Source organism: Amblyomma maculatum, chromosome 2 (assembly GCF_055883805.1).
Source record: "Amblyomma maculatum isolate TAMU_Amacu chromosome 2, ASM5588380v1, whole genome shotgun sequence".
In the NCBI taxonomy this organism is placed as follows: Eukaryota; Metazoa; Arthropoda; class Arachnida; order Ixodida; family Ixodidae; genus Amblyomma; species Amblyomma maculatum.
Window position 1 is genome coordinate 113,155,564 of NC_139345.1, and position 13,565 is coordinate 113,169,128.

At 40.8% G+C, this 13,565-nt stretch overlaps 1 protein-coding gene across 1 annotated transcript; it reads left to right on the forward strand.

Annotated features, from left to right (window-relative positions):
- Positions 1 to 337: 337 nt before the first annotated feature.
- On the forward strand, positions 338 to 11,975 carry LOC146199590 (carbonyl reductase [NADPH] 1-like). Its single transcript, XM_084595105.1, has 8 exons — positions 338 to 568; positions 3,602 to 3,683; positions 5,408 to 5,590; positions 6,177 to 6,285; positions 9,749 to 9,874; positions 10,046 to 10,187; positions 11,032 to 11,095; positions 11,660 to 11,975. The coding sequence occupies exons 1-8, from the start codon at positions 545 to 547 to the stop codon at positions 11,761 to 11,763; spliced, it is 834 nt and encodes a 277-aa protein (XP_084451231.1). The 5' UTR covers positions 338 to 544; the 3' UTR covers positions 11,764 to 11,975.
- The last annotated feature ends 1,590 nt before the right edge of the window (positions 11,976 to 13,565 follow it).

Below are 13,565 nucleotides of genomic sequence, written 5' to 3' on the forward strand. Positions count from 1 at the left end.
ACAGCCGCCTAATGGAAGCCTGCGTCCGCACGCGCGTACAAAACAGATTGTAACAGTTTCTCGGGAGGTAGAATATGCATTTCTGATGTCTCAACTGCAAGAAATCATCTTCGCCTAAATTACGGAGGCGCACGAGGGCCACAAAGCGCACAGTTGAAAACGACGAAACTAGCCCAGCCGTCATCGCCTGCCGACTGCTCCGACTGCGTACAGCGCCACCGCTGCATGCATTACGGAGGCGACTCTTGAGCTGGGCAGGTTCCTGGAGTACTACTAGGACCATAGAGTTAATACATTAACTCTATGTATTAACTCTATGACTAGGACTGTCGGGGGCATGGTCCGTGGGGGCATCTGATATGCGGTTTGGTAGTCACGTGACGTTCGCCTGTTCGCAGCACGGTTCGCGGGCTTCGCTAGTGGCTCATTGCGTTAGGTATTAGTTCATCGAGCAGTATCCCGGTTTGGAAAACACCTGCTTCGCATCCTCATTTTATCATCCTTGCTTATTTGTCGCAGACCTGCAAGGTGTTACAGTTATACCATGTCATCAACTCGTGTCGCTGTGGTGAGACAGAATTGCTGAAACTTTATATCTGTTTATCGCGCGCGCTTGGCATGCCTTTCCCACCTAATCGCATGTAGTACGACGCGTCTTTTCGGAAGGGCCTTGAGCAAATTACAACCTTTAATGCGTCATTCCTCATGTTCATTTGTTCCTGTATTTATTGTCACATGTCTGGGGCCGAATTACGCTCCGATCACATCACAAACCTGTCATCAGCCCCAACCCCTAATCAACAGGTCCGCCGGTCAGAATCGGCCAACAACAGCGCGGTTAACGTGTCGATTTAATTGACAGGTTTGTGACAGTTTTTGAGATATGATTGGAGCGTAATTCGGGCTCTGCTGCTATATCGTGCTATTCCTGCAGCCAAGTGAAGTGAAACTTGAAATTTCTCCAACCATAACTTTCTTATCTGACCGTTGCTCCGTACCCGCGCAAAAGAAAAACACGTTGCTTTGTAGGAGGGGCTGCTCGTCCGCATGCGTGTGCTTGTGCGCGTGCGTCTGTTAAATACTTATTGGCGCCAATGCTGCGAGCAGCGCAGGCAAACGCTAATATACGCTTCCGCTCGTGTATGACACGCCCATTCATAGTTCGATTTATGGGCGTGGTTGATATTAGTCGGCTAACCTGCCCTGGTGGTCGAATGAAAACTCGTGGATCTGATTTGTTCTTTTCTCTCATTTTAATTAGAAATGAAGAGCAAGCCTGTTTGGTATCATGCACCTACAAGGGTTTGCAGAAGTCGTCGGAAAATGCACTAAAAACACGTCACACATAAGAAGGACATAGAACAGGACGAGTGTATTCTGTCATGTGTCCTTCGATATATGTAACATATGGTGCGCTCATCCTGTACTATATGTGTCCGTTTTTTTTGTGTGTGTGTGTTTATCTCATTTTCCCATGGCCTCTATAGACAATCACAAACTAGCCCGACCACAACTCTTGTAATACAAAAAAATTGCTTAGGGTCCTTTATAGTTATTCCTGAATATCTAATGAAGTCTATGCATTTTTATGAAAAATGCCATCATGTAAATTGATCCAATTTCGCAGGTGTTGCCATCAGACGTGGTCTTGCTTTTAACTGTGGCTACAGTCGTGAGGTTTCTGAGCGTTAACACGGGGTCACGTGGTAGATAACCTCGACCACTACTTGCGGTGATGTGCTGCGGCTGCTTTTTGCAACATGATGGAAAGCGTTCTTGTACAGTGCCTCCTTCTGGAAACTGCTGAGGAACGCACGTGCCTGCCTTTCAAATCTGTTTCTAAATGCGCCTGCAGCATATAGCCACAATTGAGGATCTAAGGCACCTGCAACGTGTTCCTGTGTTCATGCTCATAAATCTTGATTGTACAGCAGCAGATGGACTGGATCAGTTTATACAGCTGTGCAATATGGCACGCGCGCGCGCACACACACACACACACACACACACACACACACACACACACACACACACACACACACACACACACACACACACACACACACACACACACACATGCAGCAAAGTGGAATACTTGCCCAGAGGCTTTTTAGTTTATCGTTACTTTTAATTGTCTCGTACGTGGATCTGTTGTCTGAAGCTAATTCTGACTGTCTTTCTACCTCTGGGCAACATTATTTTTATTTCTTTTTTATTTGCTTCTGTGTACCTACATGCAATACATTAGTCATGCGGGCAGTTTATACTTGGACTCACAATGGATTCACCATCTGTGTTGCAGGTACACTGAAAATGGCTTAAAAGAGTATATTCTGTCATGAGCTAGTGCAAATCTGGTAGACATAATCTTCTGGGATAACACGAGCAGCACTGCAAAAGCAAGCTTCAAAATTCACTCATCAAAGCAGGAAGCTATGTCTAGTTTTGGACAAAGTATTTGGATCAGGTTTCTGCATATGCCTCTCATGTCTGCAGCGCAGTGTTCCATACATATTGTATCGCTGCACAATTATGAGCTGTAACCGGCTTCATCCTTAATAGTTTGTAACATGGAGCCTCGATTGACTGGTCCAGGTAACTTTGTCATTCTATCACATACGATCAAATTGCAATACTTGTGGGCCCTATATTAGATCTTGCTGTAATCACAGCTGTTTGCGTGATTCTGTTTCTTATCTATTCAAATTCCTGGGAAGTGTGTACTCCGGTGTTGAAGTTCAGATGCCGTACACACATGACAGTTTTCTGAAATTAGAACTGCTGGGAAAGTGATTAGGGTTCCATTGGTATTTCAGCAGTTATGCTTGCAACACTGGTATTTTAAAAGACTCTGTCAATGTTATTTGCTGAAAAAGTGTAACACAGCATTTTCAAGGTGTGTGTGTTTGTATCTTGAACCTTTTGATATTTCATTTCACTTTCCCTATTAACTACTTAGTTTAGAAGTATATTTCTTGGTCTTTCAAACTATGCAGTAGAGATATATTTTTTATCCTAAATCTCATGAAAAGTAAATTTAAATTCTTTTATATTTGTTTAGGTCAAATATATAGGTTGTTTAGAGAAAAAGAAAGGTGCAATATCTGTCACACTTATTCTGTGGACATCTGAACTGCACTGTAAAGGAAGGGAGGAACAAGGGAGTGAAAGCAGAAAGAGACAGAGGAGCCTCAATGGAAGGCTAGGGAGTAGTTTGGACGATTTGGGGATCTTTAACATGCACTGACGTCGCACAGCACATGGATTGCGACTCAGTTTCACCTTCATCGAAATGCAGCTGGCAGTGGTAAAGTTCGAACCCGGGCACTCTGGCACAGTAGTCAGGAATCTTAACCGCTGCGCCACCGTGGCGGGGCATTGAGTTCATAAGCCATTGCCATAATGTAACATATGCTTTCACAGCCTTTTAGTTCTGAAGCAGTTCTGGAAGTGTAAATATGCAAAGCTTCTTGGTAACCAGGAGAAATGGTAGCATTAAAATTGCATGCATTCTGCAGAAAGTTGTGACACTCATGAGCATATTAAATCAGTCAGTGTAGCATACAGGAAATTGATTAATCAGTATTTTTCATATGCACAGGTTACAGGGGGCAACAAGGGCATTGGCCTTTCAATAGTGAAGTTCCTGTGCCAACAGTTTGATGGAGATGTGTTCTTGACAGGTTAGTGCCTCACATTGAACGTGATTTTGGCTTTGCTGGCTTATGCAGCAAAATAGAACAGTTGCTGTATAAGCATTCTCATACAATAGTGACGTCTTTGAGTAGCCGGCATAGTGCAACTTGAGATTTCCTGTACTAAATTGGTTCACAGGAAGGGAAAGGCGCAGTAACTGTCACACTTGCTCTGTGGACACCCGAACCACGCCGTAAGGGAAGGGAGGGAGGTGGGAATGAAAGTGGAGAGAGAGAAAGAGGAGCCGTAGTGGAGGGCTACGGAGTAATTTCGACCACCTGGGGATCTTTAACGTGCGCTGACATCGCACAGCACACGGACGCCACTTCGCTTCGCCTCCATCGAAACGCAGCCGCCGAGGCCGGGATTCGATCCCGGGAACTCCGGCACAGTAGTCGGGCGTCTTACCACTGCACCACCCCGGCGGGGCAACCTGTACTAAGTAAATGGGTTCTGTAATGTTTTCTGCAAACTAAGTAAATGGGTTCTGTAATGTTTTCTGCATTTTGCCCAATAATTTTATTGAATAACTCCAGTCTGTAGCTGGAATCTTTCTAAAAATTTAATGAGGCCACTATTGCTTTTTATTATTATTGCTATTATCATTATTATTATTAATATTATTATTATTCAAATATATGTCCTTTGCTATAAATAAGTTAGATGTCAGATATGCGCATCTGTGTCTGGTTGCTATTTTATCACTCTTTCGGTATTGCACATCAATTTCAATAAACTCTTCGTCGCATTGAGTTGGTTGAAGTTATGAAAATGGTACGAAAAGGCAGCTAGATAAGAAGAGAGACTCCAAATAGAGGGGCCTTCATGCTCCTTATGACCAAAGCCTCTGCACTCAGTTTGACATGCTAGATCTCGATGAGAAACAGCTCATAAAAAACCCTTTGTGGTGGTTCAGTAAGGGCACTTAACACTAGTTAGAAGGTTCCAAGCTTATCCGCATTTTAATAGTGGCAAAAGGAAGAGATTTAATTTTGAGCACAGTAAGCATTCTCATGTGGTTTAATTTAATGATTTAATGTAAAGCACTGTAATAGAGAGTAGCTGGAGAGGGTGAAAGTTCACTAATTTCATTAGAACAAAAAAAAAAAAAAATGTGTGCACATTTATGGCTGTCTATAAGTGCTCCTGGTTACTACACATTTGCCTCACAGCGTGGTGAACTTAATAGGTATTGGGCTTTTGCATATATTTTTGGAAAATAATGTTGTACTTGTGTGTAAATGCTTGTCACTTTGTTATGTTGCTTTCGAGATGTCTTGACAGAATTATTCAAATGTCTAAGTTGCATGCTGGCACTTGTCCCACAAACATACGTCTAGACTTTAACTACATCATAACAAAGCTTTCTTCACTCTGGTGTGCGTGGATTTCTGCATTCAATTAGACCTCAAATTATTAATGAGCCAAATGCAAAATATTCACTGGAGATTTTTACATTGCATTATGCATGATTTTACAGTAATGCCAGATGTGCAAAAGTGAAAGCTTGAAATGTAACAAAAATGATGCTAGGAGAACCACCTCTCCTGTTTGGGACCTGTAGTGAATATTTTACATTGCCTAACTTTTGAGCTATTGCTGGTATTCTTGTTAATTTTTTTCTTTTTGCTCTTCCATGCATTGTTGTAATCGCTTGGGAAAGGAAACCGCGTCCTCCTTTTTTTATTTATTTTTTCTTTTTGCTGAGCAGCTAGGGATGAGAAACGTGGCAATGCAGCTGTGTCGGAGCTCAACAAGCAACTTCTCCGACCGAAGTTTCACCAGCTTGACATTGACGATCTTGAGAGCATTCGCAAATTCCGGGACTTCCTCAAGAGCACATACGGTGGCCTGGATGTGCTTGTGAACAATGCTGGAATTGCGTACAAGGCATGTGTCCCTTATTTTTCTTGTTGTTAAAAAGAAATTTGCTTGCTTGCATGTCCAGAGCTCAAAATAGACAGTTAAAATGTGAAACTTTCACTGATCTGCTATGTATTGTACCATTGTACATTTGTCATATACAAGCGAAATTTACAGCAACTTTTGACTGAGGCACAGGTGCATTCACACATTCACATGAAAAAAAAATTGCATATTAATGTGTGCTCAATTGCTTACGAATTCTTAGCATTCAGATTGCTTCTTTCACTTCTATGCAAATTCTTTCTGTGATCTGTAGCACATAATCAACTGGGATTGTCATGCTCCTCAGATCAGTTTTTCTTCATGAGATGCAAGCCTGAGCACGTTGACATTTCATGTTTCAGCAGGTTGTCACTATTTATCGAACTCACAATACCCTGTTTGTTGCTTCGGGAGATGCAAACAAGAAAGAGCATATAAACAGTCTTGGGTCTTTTCATGCCTTGAACTATGAATTAAGGGTGTTGATGATTGGCCTTAAGAGTGAGCCACTGACAGAATCTATTTATTAGACTCTCTGAGAGTTCATTTTCTCTTTCTTTGATTCCAGCAAGACTCCACTGCACCATTTGGAGAGCAAGCAGAAGTCACTGTGAAGACAAACTTTTTTAGCACGCTCAACGTCTGCAAAGAACTGTTCCCACTGCTACGCCCACATGCTAGGTACGTTATCCCTTCTCATGTTTCATGCATCACTGACTGAGAAGGTAGTGCAATCTTTTCCTTCTTTCAGCAAGTTTCTTGAAAAATTCTGGAATTACAAAACGGGAAACATCACAGGTTTTGGCTTTAGGGTTTAGAAATATCCCTGAAGCTTATAGCCATAGTGCATACTTGCATTTCCAGTAGCACATTAACAGAATTATGTATGCTTGTTTTTGTCAGAAGAGCTACTTGTTGCTTGCCCACAGAAAGTTCTCTTTCACATTTTGCGTAATAACTGACCTCACTTCCTTTGGGACCGTGAAAATAGCAGGTAATCATGAAAATTCTTGAAAAACTTTATATATGCTATAAAGTTATTCTTCAACTTCAAACCAACCTTGGCATAAAGTATATTGAAATGTAGCTACCATATTTACTTGATTTTAAGCGCCCCTGTTATTCATGATCATGGTGCCGAAAACATAGGTGCTTAGATTCGAAAAATTTAAAATCTCTGCCCCCCCCCCCCCCCCCCCTTTTCTGTATTTGTGGCGATAGCTTGGTGAGCCCGACACTAGAAATAACATTTTATTTGCAAACAGACTTGCAAATGCCTTCTTTAAACTCAATTACAGTTCGCTTGCAGTTCTAACTGTGGCAGCTCTCTTCAAACTCATTCTGACTTGTGTTACGGCTGCCAAAAACTGACACTAAATGAAGCAATGCAGGCCCGCGGTGCTTGCGAGACCTGCCGTGCTTCTCTTAATGGCCACTGATATCCGGTCCATGTGACATCACGTTGATAGTTATTGGGGTCCCTTTCAAACGGCTTTTGGCATTCTGTGCTGCCAACTGTCATGTAGTGTCAGAACTTAGCAACATAAGAAGATGGACATGCACCGAGGATGCCGCACCACCTCGAGACATTTGACGGCTCCTGCTCGATCACCAAATTAGGAAGTGCATTGGCAGCTTTGTCTGTGCATTCTTCCTTGCAAGAAATGGGTAGTGAGATTAGCATGCAAATGTCTTTTTTTTTTTTTTTTTTCTTCCAAAATGTTTTGTGAAGTTAGGGGGGCGCTTAGAATAGCAAAAATACAGTATTTAAATGCACTTCTATACACATGAAGTATATAGCTGCATGTCATAGATACATAACATGGAAAAACATCTTCCAAATCCAAGTTGTTTTGGGGAAGAAATTTACAAAATGTTGAAAAATGATGCGTATAAAATTAAAAAATGGCATTTAGAAAACTTAAAAAAAATGCAAAAGGTTATGCTTCTTTTCTTGTTTTTGAAGATATGGGCTATGAAAGTGCCATTTCTTTGATGTAAAGTCTTTCAGGACCTTGGAGTAAGGCAGGCGAAATTGTATTTAACGAAATTTTATTAAGTGAAATAATTGCACGATTGTGCTGTAAAATGTACTGTAGAATGTGTTTGTTTATATGGTCTTTCAGGTATTTAAAAGCTTTTATTTGCCTTATTTGCCATAAAAAAAATCTTACTCTGAGAACTTGCTGACAGAACCCTGAAGAAATTAAAGGGAGGCTTCAATATCAAAATAAATTAGAGAGATATTTCAGCATATAGAAAAAATGTTGCATTGCCTCGTTTATTAGTTGTAAAAATTTAGTGCGCCTCTCTGCAGGTTTTATTTGTGGTGTTTGGAAGCAGTGGTCATTACTCGGCTCTCACAGCAGTTACTGCGCTAACAAAATGGAGTGAAACGGAATAACCAAGGAACAATTATGCAATATGGTGGACTCCATTGTGGAGGTGTGCCAATGTCAAAGCAACTTTGTTAAATAGATATTTGATTTCATCTCGATCTCCCCCATAACGCAGCTTCTGGTTTTGGGGTTTCTAAACTTTTTTGTGGCATGTGGCTGGTGCGTTTTGTAGCACATTTTATAGAGGGTGGCGGAGTGTAATGTAGTTTGTCGTCAAAATGGAAAATTTGCTCAAGGAGCTCTGCTCTAAAAGCTAGGTGTTCAAAGTCCACTGGGTGCGGCTGAAAGAGCCTCGCACTCGGTAAAGTTCTGGAGGAGCCGTCTCACGTGCCTCGACTTTCCTTGTTGCTGAAACCCTAGCATAGGTTGCTGGCATCCTAGAGAATAGAAATAAAGCAGCGGAGTATGCAAGGTGAAAACACGTAACTGCTTAAGAGCGAGCTAAAGTTGAAAACATGCTGGGCCCTTGTTAAAGTTCCAGGCTGATATTTGCCTGATTTATCATCTGAGCTGAACTCTGAGCTTACAAATTCGCGTTTGGATTCTTCGCTATAGCTGTCATAAAAAAATTAATCTGCGATAAAAGCAGTGCAATCACGTGATCGTGACACCTTTTATGTTGACATTTGAGTCCACTCTGCTATGAATAATTGTTTCTTTTATGTTGTTGCTTGCATTGGAAAAGAAATGTGAGCTGCACGTAAAACCGAAACTACATTTGTCATAATACCTGCCTCAGTGTGGCTAGGTATTATATCACATGAAATTAGATTTTAGCAGCGCTTTGAAAACCAGCGGTCATATATGACCGATTTTCTATCGGGCGGTTCCGAATGATTAAAGGGTGAACTACAGCCACCAACAGAATCCATTATATTACACCCTTAGGGCAACCCTTGCTGCCGTTTGGTTTTAGCTGAGTGACTAAGAAGGCCAACCTTCACCTGTTGCAGCTGCTGTTAAAAACTTGTTCAAAAATATTAGAGGCTAAGTGCACATTTGATGCTCGCACATATCCCAGAAGCAAAACTTGGTTAACATCAGTGTTACTTTGTTCTCCTAATACTGTTGGCTGCTAGCACATTTGCAGGTGGCTGTCTTTAGTAAAAGTACACTAGCTGCTAAACACAGTTCTTGCTTATATCAGTCCTAGAATCAGCAGCATGTAGTTCATGCACTCATTCGTCGATGGTGTGCACGTAGAAGTAGTGGCATTCCTCGCCTGCGACTTGCCACACTGCTGCCTTTGTCAAAAGTTTAGAGCCCACAAGGTTTGCTTCTGAGGCGCACGTGTGCATTGTAATGCATTCCTAATGTACCAAATCTTGTGTGCTCAGGATTTTTTGTCCTACCCTCTCCGCTCAGAAGGACATCTAGAAATGGTGAAAAGGCACCATTATGCGGCTTAGAATCAAACTTCCCGAGCTCTAAAGTTTTGACTGCACCTATATCTTCGGAGCTTTGTTTTCCCACTTTGGTATCATCAGGGCAGCACAGCATTAACTGGGGACATTGACAGTCATAAACATATTGGCAACGTTATACCTAGCCATAGCAAAGACACTAAATAGAAACTTTTGCTGCCATATATACACGCCATATACCATTTTCACTAGCCAACAGTGTAATAATTGTTTAAGGGAGACAGTGTTACGTACAGCACAAGCTTTAATGCGGCATGTGTACTACATAGTAGTGTGCACTTTAACTTTGTAATATGTGTACTCATTCATTACTTTCTACAGGGTGGTCAACGTGAGCAGTATGTGTGGCATGCTGCAGAGAATTCCTGGAGAAGAGCTGAAGAAGAAGCTCAGCAACCCTAATATCACTTTGGAAGAGCTCTGCAGCCTCATGGAGGAGTTTGTACAGTGAGTGTTTGCTCGATTTTTTTGGTAGTTTGTTTTTGTATTCATGATGATAGGATTCCCCTGTAAAACATGTTAGGGCCGACCTGTTCTACCATTACTTTTTTTTTTTTTTCTGCGTGAAATATTACCTATTTACTCAAGCACATTTACTTACATATTTCATGTTTACAGGGCGGCCAAGGAAGGCAAGAATAAAGAAAAAGGCTGGGGGCAATCTGCTTACAATGTGTCTAAGGTAGGAGTCACCGTGCTAAGCTTCATCCAGCAACGCGAGTTCAATGAAGACCCTCGGGAGGACCTGGTTGTGAATGCTGTAAGTAGATATCGTCACTTCTGTTGTCATTTGTGCACTTGTTGTAACATGCTCTAATATTCGCACAGACTGTAACATGCTTTGACCTTTGTATGCTAAAGCAATGTCTAAAGATTATGTCCATGTTTTCTGGAACTGCAATTTGCATCAAAGTTGGGGGGACAGTGCAGTGCTGAGCACACATGCTCCAATTTTTACTAATTGGTGCTCTGAACTTTTCTGCTTTTGATTTCAGACTTCAAATGTTCGAGTCTATCAATGGTTAAGGAGTGATGTAGGGATCTTTTTCTTAAATATTGCAGAGTAAAAAGTCTTTTGCATTACCTCTCCATTTAAAGCACTTCTTTTGGAGTGGGGAGGCAACAACAACCAGAGTTGCTTTTTGTAAAAAGTTAGTTATTTTGGGAAGTGAGTGGCAGAGGAATGACTGACGTAGTGCAAGGTTACATTAAACTGTGCCAAATATGCCAGCATTGCACTGGAACAGTATTTGTTGCTGTGTTTGCAGTCTTATACTGTTAATACATTTTATGTGAATAGCATTGATACTTATATGAGAAACTGTAAAATAATTGCTTGACTATGCAGCAGAAACCTATGGAAGGCACTGTTTTATACTTTCCAATGTGTAATGCTTCCTAGATGCAAGTTTCTCTGCAAGAAAGTACTGTAGAATATATTCACTGACACTACAGTTCTGTCATTACAAGCCAATTACTTCCAGAACAGTATATGCTGACAGCATATGGTGTCATAATTGATGTGATCGACACGAGTAAACTAGGAAGTTTCTTGTAATAGCATTTCGACTTGCTTTTCTGACATCTTGAGATTTCAATCACAGGTGCATCCGGGTTATGTTGATACGGATATGTCAAGCCATAAGGGGCCTCTGACTCCTGACCAAGGTGAATAACTTGCGCATGATTTCTATTTCTTGATTTCCTCACTGTGCTGTTGAATTTGTGGGTTCAGTGTAGTTTGTTTTTGCTTTCTCTTCTGAAAGTAAATTTGACACTTACGAACACCCAGTCTTGCCCTATTCACAAAAGAAGGATGGGTCCTCATGGTGCTACTGCATTAAACAGTGGAGTGACAAAAAATAGAAACTGACCTAAAACAGTGTCCTTGTATTGCAAAACAATTTGCTGTGTATAGAATACTAATTGATCAATAAGAGAGACTGAAGGAAGAAAGGGGCTCCACTGTTAAAATGTCTATGGTAAGAAACAACAAATATCTTTATAACAAAATGGTATTTTGTTCTATATAGTTGATCTGTCTAAGATGACATATATACTGGATTTGTGAAATAAATTCTTGGTGGAGCTGAGCATTGTGAAATATTTTATTAAAAGATAGGTAATGTTTTCCTATGAGATGTGATAAAAAGTGTATATTGTCATTAAGTATATATTAGTGGTTGTAGTGAAACTTGAGCTAGTGGTATCTTTTTGCAAAATAATCCACAGGCGCTGATGCACCAACATATTTGGCGATGCTGCCTCCTAACATCAACTCACCCAAGGGAGAATTTGTGTGGAATGACCGCACTATTACCCCATGGGACAAGTAGGACTGAAGTGATCAAGGCCCTGAGCTGTGGACCGGTGCGGTCACATGAAGGCACGTGGTGGCTATTTCGTACTATGCTATTTCTTAGCTCATAAAGAGAAAATATGGGTAGCCCTGTTTGTACTAATGTATGCATAAAGTTTGCAAGATATATGGCCTATTTTCTTATTGGCCATCTGAGTTTTATGCAATAAAGATTGTTCTGACTACTTTTCTTCGAGGCTGGATGGAAATGCCTGTATGTGTAAAAATCACTGTCTTTCCATGACTCTGGTTTTGACACTACGCTTCTCACTCGAGCAAACTTGTTGAAAATGCCACAGGCAAAATTGGAAGCACGCTCTTCCTTCACTTCTTCCACTTTTGCTAGATTGCTGCACATATGATGCTAGTATTTTCATTTTACATACTCAGATAATCTTTGTATTTCTTGCACACTCTTTTAGTATTCAGTGTCCTGGTCCAGACAGTCATTCATATCAGTGTATCTAAGTTTTATCAGTTTTTTACTTACCGCTCATTGCTTTTTTTTTCTTCTTAAAAGTGCCAAGTGTTTGTTTTTGTTCTTTTTTTTTTTTTTTCAGAAATAAGCATGTAAATATTTCTACTGGGCAGTTTTTCAAACAAGTATCAAGCAGTGACAGGCAATGAGGCTATGATAAAGGGGGAAGAGCATAACGTACCATGCCACTGCAGTAGGCACTGTGCACCCTAATGATGCCTTTGCATATGTCGCTGTTAAGCACGGTTATACACAAAGTAATGTGAAAGCGTTTATTTTGCTCTGGGTTGCAAAAAATGCCGCATTTTAGGAAAAACTGATAATTTGCCATAGTTTATTGCAGGATCCTAAGGCATTTCTTGGGATTGACAAATTTTTTGGGCATCAATGCTGTGCTGTAGCTATGGGCATTGTTCCACACAAGGTGTTAGCCACTATGCTTGCATTACAATTATGATATATAAAGGTTATTGGCTGACATTCTTTGAAGTTATTTACATGTGAAGCTGGTACCGTAGCACACGAAATCTATAAAGAATCCAACGTGAGCATCCGTAAACTTGTGTACGCTGTTAATAATATCTTATTTAAGCAAAATCGTTACTCATAGCCTAAATTAATGAGATGATCAGTCAAAACAGGGGCCCCACTACAGGTGCAGGCATATCGTCTCAATGCAGTGTCTGCCATGAGCTTCATACGTTTTGCATGCATTTTATTCAATTATTTTTCTTCTCAAGACAAGGTGCATCCATTATATTTCATTTTTAACGTAGACAATTCAAATGTTTTGAGAATGCTGCACTAACTAAAGTTCCACTAACTTTTGACGTTTAGTTTTGTTTTCGTCTTGTGTAATAGAAGTTTACTGAATGTAACAATGAAAAGTTGCACTGGCCAAAAAAAAAATGCCAGCAGGAAGCGTGTTTGCTGCAAGTTTTCTGCAGCTGTTTTTGCCATGTGTGTATGTGTGTGATATGGCCAAAACAGGGCGCAACAAATATGCTCCTGTCGAATCTCAACATTTGGTTTTTTGCTTTTTCAATAAATGACGTAAGAGAGCGTGAAACCACGACAACGGACAAAGGACAGAAAACATGCCAGAAGCACTATCTTCTGACTGAAAGAAGCTCAAATTGACCGTGATGAATGGGACCCGATTGGAACAAGAGCATGTGCCAACCTAAGAGAAAACAATGAAAGAAAAAAAAAAAAAAATGGGGGACGCCCACCAATGGAAGGTTCACGGGTTTTTTGAATTCAGGAAGGCAAGCTCTCTCTTGGGCAAGGAAATGGATGCA

Bases quoted from the DNA above. Each gene is read 5' to 3' on its own strand.
- LOC146199590 (XM_084595105.1), top strand. From the start codon at position 545: ATGTCATCAACTCGTGTCGCTGTG. The intron at 10,188-11,031 runs GTAAGTAGATAT...TTTCAATCACAG, and splicing joins AGGACCTGGTTGTGAATGCT to GTGCATCCGGGTTATGTTGA. The intron at 11,096-11,659 runs GTGAATAACTTG...AATAATCCACAG, and splicing joins GCCTCTGACTCCTGACCAAG to GCGCTGATGCACCAACATAT.